Source organism: Camelina sativa, chromosome 12 (assembly GCF_000633955.1).
Source record: "Camelina sativa cultivar DH55 chromosome 12, Cs, whole genome shotgun sequence".
Lineage (NCBI taxonomy): Eukaryota > Viridiplantae > Streptophyta > Magnoliopsida > Brassicales > Brassicaceae > Camelina > Camelina sativa.
The window spans coordinates 1,275,735-1,294,648 of record NC_025696.1 but is presented as its reverse complement, the minus strand read 5'-3'; the positions used below and the strand labels follow the sequence as shown (position 1 = coordinate 1,294,648).

The 18,914-nt window shown below is 37.7% G+C and overlaps 6 protein-coding genes across 6 annotated transcripts; 5 read left to right on the top strand and 1 right to left on the bottom strand.

Moving 5' to 3' along the window:
* On the top strand, positions 2,984–5,009 carry LOC104729401 (protein SHORT-ROOT-like). The gene has a single exon (XM_010448338.2). The coding sequence runs from the start codon at positions 3,189–3,191 to the stop codon at positions 4,779–4,781; it is 1,593 nt and encodes a 530-aa protein (XP_010446640.1). The 5' UTR covers positions 2,984–3,188; the 3' UTR covers positions 4,782–5,009.
* Positions 7,418–8,110, top strand: LOC104729399 (50S ribosomal protein L7/L12-like). The gene has a single exon (XM_010448336.2). The coding sequence runs from the start codon at positions 7,501–7,503 to the stop codon at positions 8,005–8,007; it is 507 nt and encodes a 168-aa protein (XP_010446638.1). The 5' UTR covers positions 7,418–7,500; the 3' UTR covers positions 8,008–8,110.
* Positions 8,005–11,075, bottom strand: LOC104729400 (probable amino-acid acetyltransferase NAGS2, chloroplastic). Its single transcript, XM_010448337.1, has 9 exons — positions 10,535–11,075; positions 10,164–10,251; positions 9,829–10,037; positions 9,589–9,740; positions 9,063–9,498; positions 8,885–8,982; positions 8,689–8,800; positions 8,437–8,596; positions 8,005–8,343 (listed from the first exon to the last, which is right to left on the bottom strand). Exons 1-9 carry the CDS (start codon positions 10,910–10,912, stop codon positions 8,126–8,128), a joined length of 1,851 nt encoding a protein of 616 aa, XP_010446639.1. The 5' UTR covers positions 10,913–11,075; the 3' UTR covers positions 8,005–8,125.
* LOC104729398 (heptahelical transmembrane protein 4) lies at positions 12,153–14,086 on the top strand. The gene is made up of 4 exons (XM_010448335.2): positions 12,153–12,319; positions 12,586–12,848; positions 12,945–13,197; positions 13,277–14,086. Exons 2-4 carry the CDS (start codon positions 12,592–12,594, stop codon positions 13,928–13,930), a joined length of 1,164 nt encoding a protein of 387 aa, XP_010446637.1. The 5' UTR covers positions 12,153–12,319; positions 12,586–12,591; the 3' UTR covers positions 13,931–14,086.
* On the top strand, positions 15,010–16,180 carry LOC104733102 (putative F-box/kelch-repeat protein At4g11750). The gene is made up of 2 exons (XM_019233453.1): positions 15,010–15,558; positions 15,713–16,180. The coding sequence occupies exons 1-2, from the start codon at positions 15,010–15,012 to the stop codon at positions 16,178–16,180; spliced, it is 1,017 nt and encodes a 338-aa protein (XP_019088998.1).
* On the top strand, positions 17,669–18,838 carry LOC104733101 (putative F-box/kelch-repeat protein At4g11750). The gene has a single exon (XM_010452712.1). It carries the CDS (start codon positions 17,669–17,671, stop codon positions 18,836–18,838), a length of 1,170 nt encoding a protein of 389 aa, XP_010451014.1.

The window sequence follows — 18,914 nt, the reverse complement described above, 5'->3', positions numbered from 1 at the left end:
AGTTTGTTGCTTGTTACACACAAGCAAGTATAAGAAGGAAGAGTGAAGAATCTAAAGATGATATGATGACGGTGGCAAATCAGCTTTACAAAAATGACATGAAAAAGCCATTTACTTTAGGGCATTGCTGGAGGGAACTCAAGCATGATCGGAAATGAAACAATGAAGAATCTAGCTCTAAGAGGAGTAAGCTTGATGCAGAAGGATCATACTCATCTAGTTCAACGAATGATGGAGGTAAAGAGTCTAGCTTTAAGAGGAGTATGCTTGATCATACGGGTGTTATAGCTTCCAAGAAGAAAGGTAAGAAACCTACAGTGAGTAATGATGATGAAAATGGTGCTGTAGTTAAGCTAGATAGCATTATAGCCATGAAGGATAAGGAACAAGAGGCTAAACATATGCAAGGAAAAATGAGAGTGCTAGACAATCTCATTAACAAGGCTGACCTTACACCAGCTCAACTCACACTCACAGACAAGCTAACTGAGCAAATGTTGACACACACTTAGGTTCTGATTGTATTCTTTGATAGATGTTTTGTTCTGTTTAAGTTATAATGTTATAGACTGATAGGTAGGTTTACTTTATTGGTCAGATTTTGTTTCAAACTGTAATAATTTCACATTTTCACACTGTGTTATGCCTTTGTTTCATGTTGTTGGGTCCAAGAGACATGTGAAGTTGTCTTGTTGCCTAGTGAAGGTGGAGCTACCTTTGTTCCAAGTGACATGTTGAGTCCGTGAATTGGTTGTTGTCTAGTGAAGGTGAATCTACCTTTGTTCCAAGTGACATGTTGAGTCTGTGAATTGGTTGTTATCTAGTGAAGGTGGAGCTGCCTTTGTTCCAAGTGACATGTTGAGTCCGTGAATTGGTGTTGTTTTTAGTGTTAAGTAGTAAGTCTTAAATGTTAAGTTTGTATGTCCTAGAGTAAATGGCTTCTTTCCTCTCATTGAACACATATCGTACTCATTCCTCTCATATTCTCATCCATTTTTTCCCTTTTGTAAGACCAAAAATGTAGGACAGCTATTTGTATGATGGCATACAGATGTGCGGTAGATGCGGTGGACGAATATCTACAACTCGCTGAAACCACTGCGCACAAATGCCTTGAAGAATTTGTAGAAGGAGTTATAAATGTTTTTGGAGATGAGTACCTCAAAAGGCCTACAGCAGAAGACCTCCAACAATTACTGAATATTATAAAACATCATGGTTTCCCTGAAATGGTAGGGAGCATAGATTATATGCATTGGAAGTGGAAGAATTGTCCCACGACATGGAAAAGGCAATATTCACGTGGATCTGGAAAACCGACAATCATACTAGGGGTTGTAGCTTCACAAGATTTATGGATTTGGCACGCATTTTTTGGATCCCCAGGTACATTAAATTATATCAATGTTTTGGACCGCTCACCAGTGTTTGATGATATACTAGAGGGTCGAGCTCCGAGAGTTACGTACGTTGTCAATGGACGACAATACAAAATGGCGTACTACCTCACTAACGGTAGCTATCCCAAATGGGAAACTTTCATTCAATCAATTAAACTTCCACATGGCCAAAAAGCACAACTCTTTGCTTAATGTCAAGATTCATGCCGAAAAGATGTAGAGCGTGCATTTGGAGTCTTACAAGCTCGATTTGCAATCATGAAAAATCTCGCATTTTTTTGGGATAAAGATAAAATAGGCAAAATAATGAGAACATGTATCATATTGCATAACATGATAGTGGAAGACAAATGACATGAATACAGTTTCTAAGATCCATCGGAGTTCTATCAGGGAGAAGGAAGTGAAACTTCTCATGTGGATATATCATTTTTTACAGATAGACCAACGAATCTCACTAATATGATGGGCATTCAAAATGATGTTCGTGATACGAAAATGCATGAACGTCTGAAAAAACTTGGTTGAGCATATCTGGCAAAAAAATTGGTACCACCCAACAGTAGAACATAGTTCATTTCTTTTCTCCTACCCGTTTTCTTTATTACAATTCTTATTCGTATTTGTTTTTCGATTTTGTAAAATATATTTAATATTTCCGAATTATATAAAATATTTTTGTTTTATTGTTAATGTAATTAAAGTAATATTTTTGTTATTTTGGATTATTTAATAATTTATTAGTTGGTGTTTTGATTGGTTAGACATGGTAATAGAAAGACATTTTCTAACTTTTTTAGGCTGTATATAAAGAGTGTTTTAGGCTGTATATAAATTTTTGATTTCATGTATTTGGCCTATATATAAACAAACAGCGTATCAAATACGGCTTTTTGAAAAAAAGAAAAGAAATTTACGCCATGTAATAAGTATAAACCATGTACGTCGTTTTCAATTTCTAGGTGTCCAAACTCAGATATTCATATATCGGTATATAGGCATAATGAACATAAGTAAATTTAGAAGAAGAAGAAAGAAGAAGGAAGGTTACTCGGGTGGATCGATGTGCAAAAAATATGAAAAAGCGAAACCCACTAAGCCATTACATGATATCGACTTATTTATCATTTTCTTCTTTTACTCATCTTCTTTTGTCACGACTTTTTTTCTACTTAATGAAACTTCCAAAACTATCTTAACTAATACACTCCCATATAAAAAATAAAAGGTCTTCCGTATAACTTACAATCGTTTTGTTTATTAGTAGTTTATAAGTCTTTTGTTAAATTTTGATTAAAACTTACATGTTCCACAGAAAACAAAAACATGCATAAAGTAGGATCGTTATGTCCAAATTTTCAGTTATGTTTATAGTAAAAACAAAAGAGAGAGAGAGAAAGAGGGAAGAATTTTGTTCAAAACCGGTTTCTTCTCTCTCTAATTATGGTTTCACTAAACCCAATTAGATTCAAACAGTCTATAAAGTCCAAAAGATAAACATGGGACAACAATTCGATGCAGAAAATCCTCTTTTCATGCTCTTCTTTTTTCCCCACATTGTCTTTAAATTAGTAATAAAAACTCACAAATCTACCAAACCCATTCTCTACAACTCACCTTCATCTAGATTTACCCACTCCCACCGAGAAACAAAAAAAGATATACATATATATACACAACACATGATGCTGATGCAATATACACAACAAAGTATTAAATCTTAGATATTGTGGGTCTCCCCCTCTCTCATTACTATTCATTTTCTTATTCATTAAAGAAAAAAAAAATATGGATACTCTCTTTAGACTAGTCAGTCTCCAACAACAACAACAATCCGATAGTATCATTACAAATCAATCTTCGTTAAGCAGAACCTCCACCACCACTACCGGCTCTCCACAAACTGCTTATCACTACAACTTTCCACAAAACGACGTCGCCGAAGAATGCTTCAACTTTTTCATGGATGAAGAAGACCTTTCCTCTTCTTCTTCTCACCACAACCATCACCACACCAATCCTAACACTTACTATTCCCCTTTCACTACTCCCACCCAATACCATCCCGCCACGTCATCAACCCCTTCCTCCACCGCCGCGGCTGCAGCCTTAGCCTCGCCGTACTCCTCCTCCGGCCACCACAATGACCCTTCCGCCTTCTCCATCCCTCAAACTCCTCCTTCCTTCGACTTCTCAGCCAATGCCAAGTGGGCTGACTCCGTCCTCCTCGAAGCAGCACGTGCCTTCTCCGACAAGGACACCGCACGTGCGCAACAAATCCTATGGACGCTCAACGAGCTCTCTTCTCCGTACGGAGACACCGAGCAAAAACTTGCTTCTTACTTCCTCCAAGCTCTCTTCAACCGCATGACCGGCTCAGGCGAACGATGCTACCGAACCATGGTAACAGCTGCAGCCACAGAGAAGACTTGCTCCTTCGAGTCAACGCGAAAAACCGTGCTTAAGTTCCAAGAAGTTAGCCCCTGGGCCACGTTTGGACACGTTGCGGCCAACGGAGCAATCTTGGAAGCAGTAGACGGAGAGGCAAAGATCCACATCGTCGACATAAGCTCAACGTTTTGCACTCAATGGCCAACTCTTCTAGAAGCCTTAGCCACAAGATCAGACGACACGCCTCACCTAAGGCTAACCACAGTAGTCGTGGCCAACAAGTTCGTCAACGATCAAACGGCGTCGCATCGGATGATGAAAGAGATCGGAAACAGAATGGAGAAATTTGCAAGGCTTATGGGAGTTCCTTTTAAATTCAACATTATTCATCACGTCGGAGACTTATCTGAGTTTGATCTCAACGAGCTCGATGTTAAAGAAGACGAGGTTTTGGCCATTAACTGCGTAGGTGCGATGCATGGGATAGCGCCACGTGGAAACCCTAGAGACGCTGTGATATCGAACTTTCGACGGTTAAGGCCGAGGATTGTGACGGTCGTGGAAGAGGAAGCTGATCTTATCGGAGAAGAAGAAGGTGGCTTTGACGATGAGTTCTTGAGAGGGTTTGGAGAATGTTTACGATGGTTTAGGGTTTGCTTCGAGTCATGGGAAGAGAGTTTTCCGAGGACGAGCAACGAGAGGTTGATGCTAGAACGTGCAGCGGGACGTGCGGTCGTTGATCTTGTTGCGTGTGAGCCGTCAGATTCGACGGAGAGGAGAGAGACGGCGAGGAAGTGGTCGAGGAGGATGAGGAACGGTGGGTTTGGAGCGGTGGGATATAGTGATGAGGTGGCGGATGACGTCAGAGCTTTGTTGAGGAGATATAAAGAAGGTGTTTGGTCGATGGTACAGTGTTCTGATGCCGCCGGAATATTCCTTTGTTGGAGAGATCAGCCGGTGGTTTGGGCTAGTGCGTGGCGGCCAACGTAACGTAAAGGATTGTTTATTTACTTTATTTTGGTTTTGATATAAAAAACTCGCACGCGCGCTTTTTTCTTGAGATGGTTTCACACGTGTGGTGATGGTTCATGATGGGTTTTGAGATTATGGTGATGATGCGGTTCGTAATTTGAATTTGGCTTTTGGAATAGGACAAATTAAGTAATTATGATCATTGAGGAGGTATCAAAGTTCATACAATTCGAGTTTTTTTTTTTTTTTTGGGTACTTTTTTATATGTTTTGGAATTAAATTTGTGATTACTCTGGTTTATCCGAAAGAATAGGGTTTATTTTCTTATATAATTAATTTATTGTTCTTCGTTACACGAGAAGCTCAAAACTATAACGTACGTACGTGAGCATATTATGAAAAATAGTTACTGTTACATTGGATGATCGTTGAACTGGAATCCACAATGCTAGAAATGTATTAGATGATGAATGAAACAGAATAGCGATCACTCTCAAATTCAGCAACAGTTAACGCTAATTCAGTTATATGATTATCTCATGTTTCTGGTTAAAGCATGTTCACTACTCCACTTCATCACGGTTCTTGAATATGACAGCTACTTTGGTTGGGGAATCTCATAGTTGGAATCTCGTGAATGCACCTCTAGTGGCTTGCACGCTTTTGAAATGTATATTAACATATTTGTGATCAATTATAAATCAATCTTATTAATCTATGTAATTATACGTATGATCGTAGCGTGCGACTAATATTACAAGTGAAAGAGACTCTCACACAAAAGCTTCTATATAACTTTGCCATATACGCGCGTGATCAAACTTAGAATATTGGAATGCAATGCAAGTAATTTAGCTTCTAGGCAGCACCACCGTATGTGATGGTTAACTATTTATTACAAAACCAAAACTAGACGGTTTTATTTCTGATGTGTGGTGCTCATTGAAGAAAGCCAAAAAAGAAAACTCAACTTTTTATACACGAAGATTAATCTCATAACATTATACTTATTCATTTGTCGTTCATGTGAAGTATATACCATTTATATATTTTGCCTTTTTAATAATGCACCTTTCACCTTTTGCTTTATAAAAGAGATAAAGGGACCAGTCTTTTATTTGATTCACATATATAATATGTATTACATATTTACATATATTATGTCTTCAATGGAATACACATGCATATACCTACGAATGTTCATGGCCCCGCTTACCCATCATGTTTTTATTTAGAAAACAGCCCATAAAAAGTAAATAGTTGAAATAAATAGTTAATCCATTACTACATATATTATAATTTGCTTTTTGAGTAATTAATAAAAATAAAAATAAGAAAAGAAAGTAGTGGGAACTGCTTTTGAGATATGTGGCTGGTTTCACTACAACTCTTTCTCCCTGCATCTTTTGATGAGGCTTTTTGCCTCCCCCATGTTAATCGGTACGATCTTTAGCTTCGCTTTTTAAGCTAATCTTTTTAGAAATCTATCTTCTTTTGGTCTGTTTTCTTGTTTATAAAGTCATGTAAAAAGCAAATTAGTAAAATAAAAGTCTATTGGTTGGCCCAATTTTGCTTTAACTAGAATCAAAACCTTGTTGGGTCCCCTTGTACCATGACTTGACCATTACACATCTAACTAGAATATGCATAAGTTTTATAGGAAATATCTAAATTAATCCTATGAAGTATATAGATTAATCTAAGGGTTGTTTTAAAACTACTTCGATTTGTTTATACGAGCCAGCAATAAATTGAATCTTGTAAATAATTTGTATATATAGTGAAGATAAATGAGCTTTGTAAGATGATAGAAAGAAATAGCTTGTATATTTAATTTTTATACTCCCTCCATTTCAAAATATAGGATGTTTTAGTAGAAACACACATATTAAAAAAAAATTACTTTTAAAAAGTTTAACCAATCATACCCAAGACTGCATAATAGAAAATATAAAATTAATCTAAAAGTTGCATAGAAAGTTGGAAACATCCTATATTATGAAACAAAAATAATCCTCTAAACATCCTATATTATGAAACGGAGGGAGTATCATTTTAGGTTCACTGTTCATGACTAACAGTGCAATGCAGTGTGTTAAAAAATACCGAAAATATTTTAATATATGTTCAATTATTATATTGAATGATTAGAAGTTTAATTCATATAATCTTTTAGAAATACTTGCGAGTGTTCGAATTATAGAATTCAGTTTAAATAAGTCGTGTTGAATAGAGAGCTACATGAGTTAATCTCTTAACGTATAACTAAAAAATGTTATACTATTGTTGTTCTCATTATTCCCAACATAATAACTATATAATAACATGAATATTGAGGGTCCTTGTGAATAATGGCATCACATCTATAAAACGATACAGTTAAAATTCTATTAAAAAGAACACAGAATATTCTTTGACATTATATTACATTTGATTATTATAAATTATCACAAATCAACATGATGTTTTCTATTTGTTCGTTAGTTTAAACGTCAAGTTCAAACAGGAAATTAAAGTTATGACTTCATTATTAGCTTATTAAAGCAGTCTTTTAATATTTACACTTTTTAGGCTTTTACAATTGGTTGGGTTTGATTTTCTTTTCTTTACGGGCTTTATTAAATGGGCCTTAATCAGCCCATTCGAATTTGACGAGCAAAAAAAGTAACGGCAAAACGAAGTGAAATTGAACGGACGGCGAAAAACCCTAACAAAAACCTCCTTCCCACCGGCGAAAATGCGAGCTCCGATCTCCGGCATTGTCTCCAGATCTCTCGGTTTGCTCCACCGTACGACGACTCTATCCTCCGGGACTCGTTACCTATGCGCCGTAGCTTCTTCACCCGAGGCTCGAACGCAGAAGCTCGAGCGAATCGCTGACGATTTGCTAAAACTGAACAGGATCGAGCTTTACGATTACTCAATCCTCTTCAGCCATAAGCTAGGTCTAAATCGTTACGGTTCCGCTGTAGCTGTTGCCGGATCTGGTGGTGACGCCGTTGCGTCTGCGGAGACCAAGGCGGCGGAGAAGACAGCTTTCGATGTGAAGCTTGAGAAATTCGAAACGGCTTCAAAGATTAAAGTGATTAAGGAGATAAGATCGTTCACGGATCTGGGATTGAAAGAAGCTAAGGATCTTGTTGAGAAAGCTCCAGTGGTTTTGAAGAAAGGTATTACTAAAGAAGAAGCTGAGAAGATCATGGAGAAGCTTAAAGCGGTAGGTGCTGTTGTATCTTTGGAATGAAAAAGGTTATGAGATTGAATGTGATTCAAAATAAGAATGTATTTGAATTGTTCGAAATCAAAACAATCTGAAAGATTTGAGATTATGAATTTGCTTGCTTTTGCTTGTTGATGTGATGCTATACCCTTAGAACTGAAATGCCACTTCGATCAGGTAGTAACTTCTTCATGTAATACTTTGAATTTCTAGAAAGATTGATTCTTTGTCGTCTAGTCTCTGGTATGATCTCGATTGAACATTCTTGAAACCCTCGTCTCACAAACCAGTCTGCTGTTCGTGTTGTGAGTAGGAATAGTCTTTCTAAACCGAGAGACGAAGCTTTCTTCTCTATGTAATCTGCAGAAATAGATTGTGTTGTGTGGCTTTGAGGTTTTTCTATAGCTTGATTTTGCAAAGATAACAGAAAAGGGTAGTTTGAGTTTTATTTACCTAGCAATTTATCGCCTTGGCCTTGACCGCGACAATCTGATGCAACTGCTATTGCAGCAACTTCTCCGCATTTGTCTTCAAAGAATGGAAACAAAGCTGCGCAAGCGATGATCTGACCTTCCCTTTCCACAACCACAAACGAATCCAAAGCTTGGAGTAACTGCACTCAAAGGTCAAAAAGTTTTAACAGCGTAACAAGTCTTTTAACCCGATGAAACGATAAGATGCAAAAAGATAGTAAAGCTTTTTTACCTCTTCATCGGTTCTGCGAACCAAAATCCCAGATTCCTCTAAGGGTTTGATTATATGTCTAATACCTGCAAGATCATCCACTTTGGCATCTCGGGTCCCTTCGTAAACATCACTGTGCATAACGGGCAATAATACAGAGTTGTAAGAACGCTAAAGCAGGGTGATACGCGTGTGAAGACAAAAATAATTCATGTACCTAGCAACCATAGTCCCCATTCCATCTCTTTTGAAAAGCTCCAACAAGAGACTTCCACTTATAGTACCATCCAACAAGTGAACTCTTTTGACTCCGCCCTTCATAAGACAAACAGAACAAAGAGTTTCAGTTTAATGGCGGCAAACAGAAGCAGGGCCAAGGTTTCAAAAACACTCACTCTGCAGACAAACGCCGCAGCAGCCAATTCAGAAAGGTAACCGTTTAAGCGACTTAGTCTTTCCTCACCACCAATAGCAAAACCTTGCTCACCAGACCACATTCCGTTCCCATTGTCAAATCCAACACCGTTCTGAAAGATCGGAGTGTGGTTTACGTTTCCCCGAAATGCTGCTCTCCCGTTTGGAGGAGAAGTAGTTTTACCGTTGGTGTTGTTAAGAGGTTCAGTATAAGCAATACTTCCATCTCCAACAGCCTTCACGTAATTTGCAGCAATGTCACTCTGTTGAGCACGTTTTCTAACTAACATATCTGCTTCTTGAAGTGTCAGAAAACGAATAAGATGTCCACTCTCATCAAGAATAGGACCATCCATTATGCAAATAAGCTTATCTGCTCCTATAGCTAAAGCACAAGCTGTAGCAACCTCATAGGTACTGCAACAAGTAAAATAAGTTGAGTGAGAAAATTCAATCTATTTAAGGTAAAATGAAGCTTTCTCTCAGAAGATGAGCGAGCGAGCATACTTGCAATTTAATACTTCTCCGGAGCTAGAATGACCCAAGTTCCTCAACAAAACTACGGAACCACCGTCAAGCCTCTCACAAATCCGATCAACATCTATCTTCTTCACTTCACCTGTCGCTCCAAAATCAACACCATCAACAACACCTTTTCTCTGCCACAACAAAACCCAAGATAACCTTCGGTCATACGGAACAGATATGATAAGACTCATGGTCAAAAGAACAAGTGGAGAACCTCACTTTGGCTGCAAAGAAGTTACCGGTATCAACCCTGACACCTATATCATGTAAATGACTACGATCACCGTGCCTACGGATATTGCAAATAGAAGGTCCGGGAGATAATTTGGCTTCAAGCATAACTGATATTGCTCCTGCAGCTTCTTTTGCCGCCTGCAAAGATGCTTCATCCGTTACTCTGTAACGTCCCACATATGTAGCCTCGCGTCCTGCAGTTCACACACCTTTTAGACTCGTAGATGCCAAAACAATTACTTGACACTAGCAGTATAGTCTAGACGAATCTAACATCGTGACAAAAACTACAGGCAAGATTCATTTGTTATTTTTCTGACCTCTCTCAGACAGAAGATGGTCGATTTGCTCTTGAGTTCCAGGAACTAGAACAAACCTTATTCCCAGATGATGAAGAAACGCTATGTCCTGCACTCAATATCAAATGACTTCACTTTATATTCAACATGAGAAGTGAAAACTTAAGCACATTGCAACCAAAGCCCTATTATGATAATATAGAACTCTTAAAGCTACGTACAGTACACAGTAACAGTTTATACTAAGACTGATCACAAAGAAAAGTGTCGACTTAAAAAGATAGAAAAGTTAAAAACTCTCAGTGAGACAAACAATCGAACACCTTGCGTGCGTGCTTCTTCCTCATAAATCAAAGTAAACTACAAAGCAGGTGAAGAAAAAAAGACGGTACCTTCAAAATGGCATCACAGTAAGAGCCGGAGATGATCTCACCGGAGATAATAACGACGAATGTGCAGCCACGATGAGCCCAAAGATAAGGCCAAGCTTCACGGAACCAACGCACAAACTCTTTGTCGTCCACGGGATGCTCAGCCTCCACATCTCCGCCTGCACTCACCGCGTAGTCAAACAGATTGCATTTCGCCGCCGTTACTGAACTAACCGGTTTAAACCATGGACAGCTGAACCGGAATTGACTAGGGTTTAGCTTATTATATATCGGCCTGAATGAGGAAAAAAACTTGCTTGTTGTCTGCCGAAATTGGAAAGGTACATAGCAGTTTGAACAAGTAGACGAACCCACCAAAGCTCCTCGCTCCATCATCATCTCTAGATTTAGGCGGTTGGAGAATTCAAATTAATTAAACCGGCAGGTGACGGCGGTTTAAAGTCGGAAACGGCGGCGGTAGATTTGACGGCAGTCTTTGAATGTCTCTGGTTGTGCAGAGCTGTGTCCCCACGTGGAGTCAAAGTTGTTCGGTTCGGTCAATAAATCGAAAGAAAAGTTGGTTAACCGATTCGGTCTGGTATCTCGGTCTGCTATCGTATTGGTAGTTTCAAAGTTGCGGACTCAACAAGTGGGCTTTTAAGGATCCCAGGCCCATTCTAAGTATGACTATCTTAATTTGGTAAGCCTTATAAATGTGGAGAAACAACGCGTGTATGTTACTTTTTTGGTATGTTTCACTTTTGTACATTAGTGGTTATGAGTTGTGAAGATTAGTTTCGTCGGCAAGTGAGATAGATAAGTGATCACTTTGATTAAAGAGTGTCAAACTACACAAGCGCCACAATTTTTTGGAGTAGGTGACCAAATCGACATAAAACTTGTAAAGGTGGGGATAGATAGAAGAAGAAAACGAATATCTTCTGCTTATCCGAATAAATTGAAAAGTATTATTCCCACAAGATACTCCATTCCTTTTGCAGTTGATTTTTGTTTTTATTTTTATTTATCATGGTGATATTGACCGACATGAAATCATTTTTTTTCTTCAAATATTGTGAACGTAATATGCATGATTATATTATTGGTAAGCTTATTATATAATGGAAAGCAAAACAGTATTCAAACGGTAAGAAAAATAGTGAACCAAAATTAGTATTTTGTCGAACTACTCTCTCTTTTATTGGTTGGATATTCCTAATTATAGATACTTTTTTTTTTTTTTGCTTGAAGACTAAATCTAAAACAGAAACAATAACTGAAATAATCATTTATACTAGTCAATGTTTCCAAGTGAAAAATATGCAACAATCCGTCTTTGAAACTCTATTTGACTATAGCCCAATTACAAATAATATTTGTTTGTCGATCGAATTTTATGTGGTTTTTGTTCCAAATTCCTCGTACAACAAAAACACTATATAGATAAAAATAGAAATAGATATTAAACTACTCGGCCAAAATTAAAATAAAGAAGAAATAAAGGGGTCCTACCAATAAAACAAAACAAAGCTTGTGGTCCAAACTGTAATATTATAAAAATAATATCTACCATCTTCGTGGCTTCAGAGCTTCCATCGTTCTTTTTATTTTTTTCGATTTCATACCAAAACAAAGAACTCTCTGTTTCTCACACCCAAAACAAACAAAAACCTTGAGATCTATTTTGATTGACTTTTTTTTGTTTTGTTTTCTCTCTCTCTTCTTTGTTGTGATTTTAAAGATTTAGAAGAGATTTGAGAAACATTTTTTTCTTTTCTCGTCGGCATTGAAGAAGAAGATCTCCAGGTAACATTAAAAGTCTCACCTTTTTTTCCCTTCTCGTTTCATTTCTTAATTCTTCTTACAGGGTTGGTTTGAGATCGCAAGAACATAATTTAGGTCATAAAGTTACAAAACACGATGCTTTAGGTTATATATATGAGCTGAATATCGTTTTTAAAGAACCCAAGATTTTAGCATAGATGTGAAAGTTTGTTAAAATTCCCAACTTTTTGGAATTTTTCATCTTTTTGTTAAAGATTTAAGATCTGTTTTGGTTTGGATTTGGATAGAGAACAATGGGTAGTGAGGCAGAGATCAAGGAACATTTACATCCCAAAAGTGGTAGTTCATCTGAAACAACGGAGAAGAAACATAATGTGAAAGGGAAGAGGTTATGGCAGAAAGTGAAGTATCAATTGGTGGAGTATCATTCATTGCCTGCTTATTTGAGAGACAATGAGTACATCATTGGTCATTACCGTTGCGAATGGCCTATCAAACAGATCCTTCTCAGCATCTTTACCATCCATAATGAGACTTTGAATGTTTGGACGTAAGTCTTTTAAATCCCTCCCTCCCAAAGCTTCATCCTTTTTGTTTTAGGAGATCAAGAAACCTTCTTGATTGTGTTGTGTTGGGATATTTGCAGGCACTTGATTGGGTTTTTCCTGTTTCTAGCGCTCACCATTTACACAGCAACGAAAGTACCAAGCGTTGTGGATCTTCATTCTCTTCAACACCGTTTACCTGATGTGTTGAGGAAAACAGATCTTCACAAACTTCACGCTGAGCTTATGTCTCGCCTTCCTTCTAGTCCTTCTAGTTGGCATGTCATGGACCTTCTTTATAACTGTTTGCCTGAAAGATTCTCTCATGGCAACTACACCGACATGTGTGTTCTGGTAATATATTACACAATCTTTCTCTCTGTTCCCGGTTTCAAAATGTTGTCAAGTTTTTTATATATCTTGTTCTGTGCAGCATTCTGTTAGGGAAGATCTTGCAAACATGATAGCTCCTTTAATCTTCCGGCCAATTACTCGATGGCCATTCTATGCATTTCTAGGTGGTGCAATGTTCTGTCTATTAGCAAGCAGCACGTGCCACCTCCTCTCATGTCACTCTGAGCGAGTCTCCTACATTATGCTTAGGCTTGACTACGCTGGAATCGCAGCTCTGATAGCTACTTCTTTCTACCCTCCTGTCTATTACTCCTTCATGTGTGATCCTTTCTTCTGCAACCTCTACTTAGGATTCATTACCATCTTAGGTATCGCCACAGTGCTTGTCTCTCTCCTCCCTGTTTTCCAAAGCCCCGAGTTTAGAGTCGTGAGAGCCTCTCTGTTTTTTGGAATGGGATTCTCTGGTGCAGCTCCGATACTACATAAGCTGATCATCTTTTGGGACCAACCTGAAGCACTTCACACAACTGGTTATGAGATTTTGATGGGTTTGCTTTACGGGTTAGGAGCTTTGGTTTATGCAACTAGGATTCCTGAGAGATGGATGCCTGGGAAATTCGATATAGCTGGACATAGCCATCAGTTGTTTCATGTTCTTGTGGTTGCTGGTGCGTTTACACATTATAGAGCTGGGCTTGTGTATCTTAAGTGGAGAGATATTGAAGGATGCTAATAAAAAAAAAGGTGAAGGACGATTAGATTTGGAATCTTTGATGTTGTGGATCTTGTTTGTTTGTAGCTCTTCATTATATAAAAGTTGGGATTATGTAAAGTCTTATGTGTAATCAAATGTTATTTTTTTTTTCCTTTATTCAACAAAATGATGAGACATATATATTGCATATCATCTAGTCTATCTGATTCTAAAATCTAGATTACAAGACAAATAAAAGGGAATTGTGTAATCTGAATCCAAAAGAAAGCAGATTTCATGACAAAGAATTTTCAAAAAAGTTGGGAACCATTAAAGGCTGTGCCTTGCGAGTTAATGTATATAGGGTTGCCAAAGGAAGAAAGATGAACTTTTAAAGATGATTCCAATCTTTTGTTTGCAACATCCAACAATCACTCCTATCGGTAGATGTAATATAATACTGAGGCTTAGATTGATGACGAGGTGGATGGATCTGTGGTGTCTACGTTTGTTATATGGACGAAACACAAGACTTTTGATCCACTAAATTCAATCCTCATTCGTGTAGAGATAATATGCCTTGTTGCGCTCCGAGAGGAGATCACTGTGAGCCTAATCATGATTAAAAATATAAGAAGATGATCAATCACGTTAAACACAAAACTCAATAGAAAAATATGAACATTGTCAAAGGCTCTACTCATTAGTACCTCAAATTCCAAGTTGAACGCAATTTATCACAAACCTACCTACTTCTATAAAATAAAAAATACTATTAAAAACAGCAAAAACGGTTTAACCTGAGCTAGCTATGTGTGAATAACCAACCCTAACTATTTTTTTTTATTTTTTTTTTAAGTTGGATTGTGTAAAGTCAATGTTTTAAAGCTTTCTTCTTCTTTTTCCAACGAATAACTAATTATTAATATTGTTAAATTTTAATATTGTATATATCTCAGAAATTGAGAAAATAGTTAAAACATAAAATAGAAACTAAACAAAAATGACATGTAAATCTAGAAATAAGATACGACCTAGCGGTTCAACTAGATTTAGGGAATATTTTCTCCAATGTATATTTTAAGGCTCTTCTGTCTCAGCGTTTGGCTTCTAGAGCCATGGACAGAGAGAAGCCACCGGTTACGGTTACAGAAACGTCACCTTTTCTGACGCTTCCTAATGATTTGCTTTTCAACTGCTTAGCCCGCGTCTCAAGATTGTATTACCCGAATCTTTCCCTTGTTTCCAAGAGATTCCGCTCTCTCCTTGCTTCCCTTGAGCTTTACGAAACCCGAACTCTCTTAGGCTCCACCGAGAGTTGTCTCTATGTGTCTTTACGCTTCTATGATGAAATCGAACCACGTTGGTTCACTCTCTCCCGTAGACCAACTCAAATCACTACTAATCCTAAACCTACTAGATGGTTCGCTCCATGCTTTGGACCGTTCCTTACGAACAAGGATAAAAAAAAGTCAAGTCACAAAAATCGTTTGGTTTCAGTCCAAACTCGTAATAATTCTCCTTTTCTGGATAACGGTCTAGCCGCAGTTGGATGTAATTTCTACCAAGTTAGCGATTTCTCCACAAGGGTCATGTTCATGGACTGTCGGTCTCACACTTGGCACGAGTCTTCTTCGAGTATGCGGGTGGCACGGTTGAACCCTGAGGTGAGTATTCTCGATGGGAAAATATATGTAGCAGGGAGGCACCAGACCTTGCAAATCTTCGGATTGGATTGAGTGTTTCGATCCAAAAACCCATATATGGGAGCATGTGCCAAGCCCTGGAGTGGATATATGCAAGAATAATAATCTATTTAAGAGCTTTGCCCTTGATGGAAAACTTTACATATATGCGGGTCTAAGACATTTTGCAGTTTACAAGCCCAAGGAAAATAGATGGGATAGGCTAGGACTGGACGATGTACCTTGGGGTGGTTGGGCTCTTCGTCCTTCTTGCGTGATAGATAACGTCTTGTACGGTTATGGATTGTCGAGAAAGCTTCTATGGTACGATATGGAGGGAAAATGTTTAAGAGATTTAAAGGGTTTGAGAAAACTGCCTAAATTGCCTATTCTAGATTATAAAGTTAGATTGTTGAACTATGGTGGAAAGATTGCGGTTTGGTGGGAGAAGAACGTGCTTCAAGAGAAGATGATTTGGTGTGCTGAGATTGCTCTCGAAAAGAGAAATGAACATGAGATTTATGGCAAGATTGAGTGGTGTGATGTTGTGCTTACAGTCCCCACATCATGTGATCTTTTAAATTCATTTGTTGTTACGGTTTGATTTTGATGGATCAACCAAACAATGGTGTATGTCTTATCAATTTGTTTTCAATATAGTACAAGTAATTTCTTCGTTAAATATGTTATTGCACCTACTGCTTAATGCAATAGGATGGATGCGAAATCCGATTTGTTTTCAACACATTTAAATGTAACAATTAAGTTTGTTGAACTTACGACACCAAGCTTATGGACTTGTAGGAAGGGACATGATGTGAAGTCCGGTTTCAACGCATTTACATGTAACACTTAAGTTTGAAAATATTTAATTTTTAAAAAATCTCTTTTAAAAAGGATTTCTTAATTAAATAGTTGCAAAAACCATAAGTGATAAATTTAAAATATGTTTAGACATGTTGAATTTACGACACCAAACTTACGGACCCGTAGGATAGGACGGGATGTGAAATCCGGTTTGTTTTCAACGCATTTAAAGGTAACACTTAAATTTGAAAATGTTTTAATAAAATTAATATATTTTTTAAAAAATTTCTTAAAATAGTACTCTTTAAATTTAGTTTAAAATCTGAAAACAAACGGTGAAACCTTTCTTAAAAAAAAAAAAATCAATAATTAAACGCTAAAGCAAAGAAAAAGAAAAAAAAAAAGTAAATGAAGAGAAAGCAATACCTCTACTTGTTGTCATATGGACGAAACACAAGACTTTATATCTGCTCTAGGTGCACTCGTCCTTCCCGCTTTAGGCTCTCTAATAAACCCATATATGTGGAAGATTTCCAAACAGCAGTCTACAGACAGATGAAACGCTCACCTAATTCAACAACATCCACTAAATTAAATCCTCATTCATGTATAGAGAGTACTATGCCTTGTTGCGCTCCGAGAGAAGATCACTATAAGCCTAATCATGATTTAAAATATAAGAAGATGATCAATCACGTTAAACACAAAAAAAACTCAATAGAAAATATGACCTCAAATTCGAAGTTGAACGCAATTTACAGATTCAAAGACATTCAAAGAAACGTACCTAAATCCCCAGACCTGAAACTTGATATTGTTGTAGTGAACAGTCTCAACGTTAAATCCAAATAGCTGCAAAGATAAGATCAAAACCACAAAATCAAAATCCGAAACCACATCAACTTGATCCATGATTTTAAACAAAATCGAGAGATAGATGGATACATACTCGGGAATCGTAGAGGATACGAGAGTGATTCTTTCGCATCCTTAGCCGTCATCATCGTGTTCTCCCTTCGGCGCTGTATGTGTGAATAACCAACCCTATGCTTTCTTCTTCTTTTTTTTCCAACGAAGAACTAATTATTAATATTGTTAAATTTTAATATTGTATATATCTCAGAAATTGAGAAAATAATTAAAACGTAATATAGAATTTTTTTTTAAAAATGACATGTAAATCTAGAATAGAAGATAAGAGCTACGAGTTCAACTAGATTTAGGGAATATTTTAACCAATGTATATTTAAGGCTCTTTTGGTCTCAGCGTTTGGCTTCCAGAGCCATGGGCAAAGAGAAGCCACCGGTTACGGTTACAGAAACGTCACTTTTTCTGATGCTTCCTAATGATTTGCTTTTCAACTGCTTAGCCCGAGTCTCAAGATTGTATTACCCGACTCTTTCCTTAGTTTCCAAGAGATTCCGCTCTCTCCTTGCTTCCCTTGAGCTTTACGAAACCCGAACTCTCTTAGGCTTCACCGAGAGTTGTTTCTATTTGTGTCTACGCTTCCCTCATGAAATCCAACCTCGTTGGTTCACTCTCTCCCGTACACCAACTCAAATCACTGCTAATCATAAGCCTACTAGATGGTTCGCTTCATGCTTTGGACCGTCTACAAGATTCCTTACGAACAAGGATAAAAAAAAGTCAAGTTACAAAAATCGTTTGGTTTCAGTCCAAACTCGTAAGTCTCCTTGTCTGGATAACTGTCTAGCCGCAGTTGGTTGTCATTTCTACCAAGTTAGCGGTTTCTCCTCAAAGGTCATGTTCATGGACTGTCGGTCTCACACTTGGCACGAGTCTTCAAGTATGCGGGTGGAACGGTTGTACCCTAATGTGAGTATTCTCGATGGGAAAATATATGTAGCCGGAAGCACCAGAGGTTGCAAACCTTCGGATTGGATTGAGTGTTTCGATCCCAAAACCCATATATGGGAGCATGTGCCAAGCCCTGGAGCGGATATATGCAAGATGAATTATCTATTCATGAGCTTTCCCCTTGATGGAAAACTTTACATATATGCGGGTCTAAGACGTATTGCGGTTTACAAGCCCAAGGAAAATAGATGGGATAGGCAAGGATTGGAAGATGTACATTGGGATTGGTGGCTTCTCAGTTCTTCTTGCGTGATAGATAACGTTTTGTACGGTTATGGACGGTCGAGAAAGCTTGGATGGTACGATACTGAGGGAAGATGTTTTAGAGATTTGAAGGGTTTGGGAAAACTGGCTAAATTGCCTTTACCTGGTTATAAAGTTAGATTGTTGAATTATGGTGGAAAGATTGCGGTTTGGTGGGAGAAGGACGTGCGTCAAGAAAAGATGATTTGGTGTGCTGAGATTGCGCTCGAAAAGCGAAATGAACATGAGATTTACGGCAAGGTTGAGTGGTGTAATGTTGTGCTTACAGTCCCCATATCATGTGATTTAAATTCATTTGTTGTTACAGTTTGATTTTGATGGATCAACCAAACAATGGTGTACGTGTTGTCATTTTGTTTTCAATATAGTACAAGTAACTTCACGAACG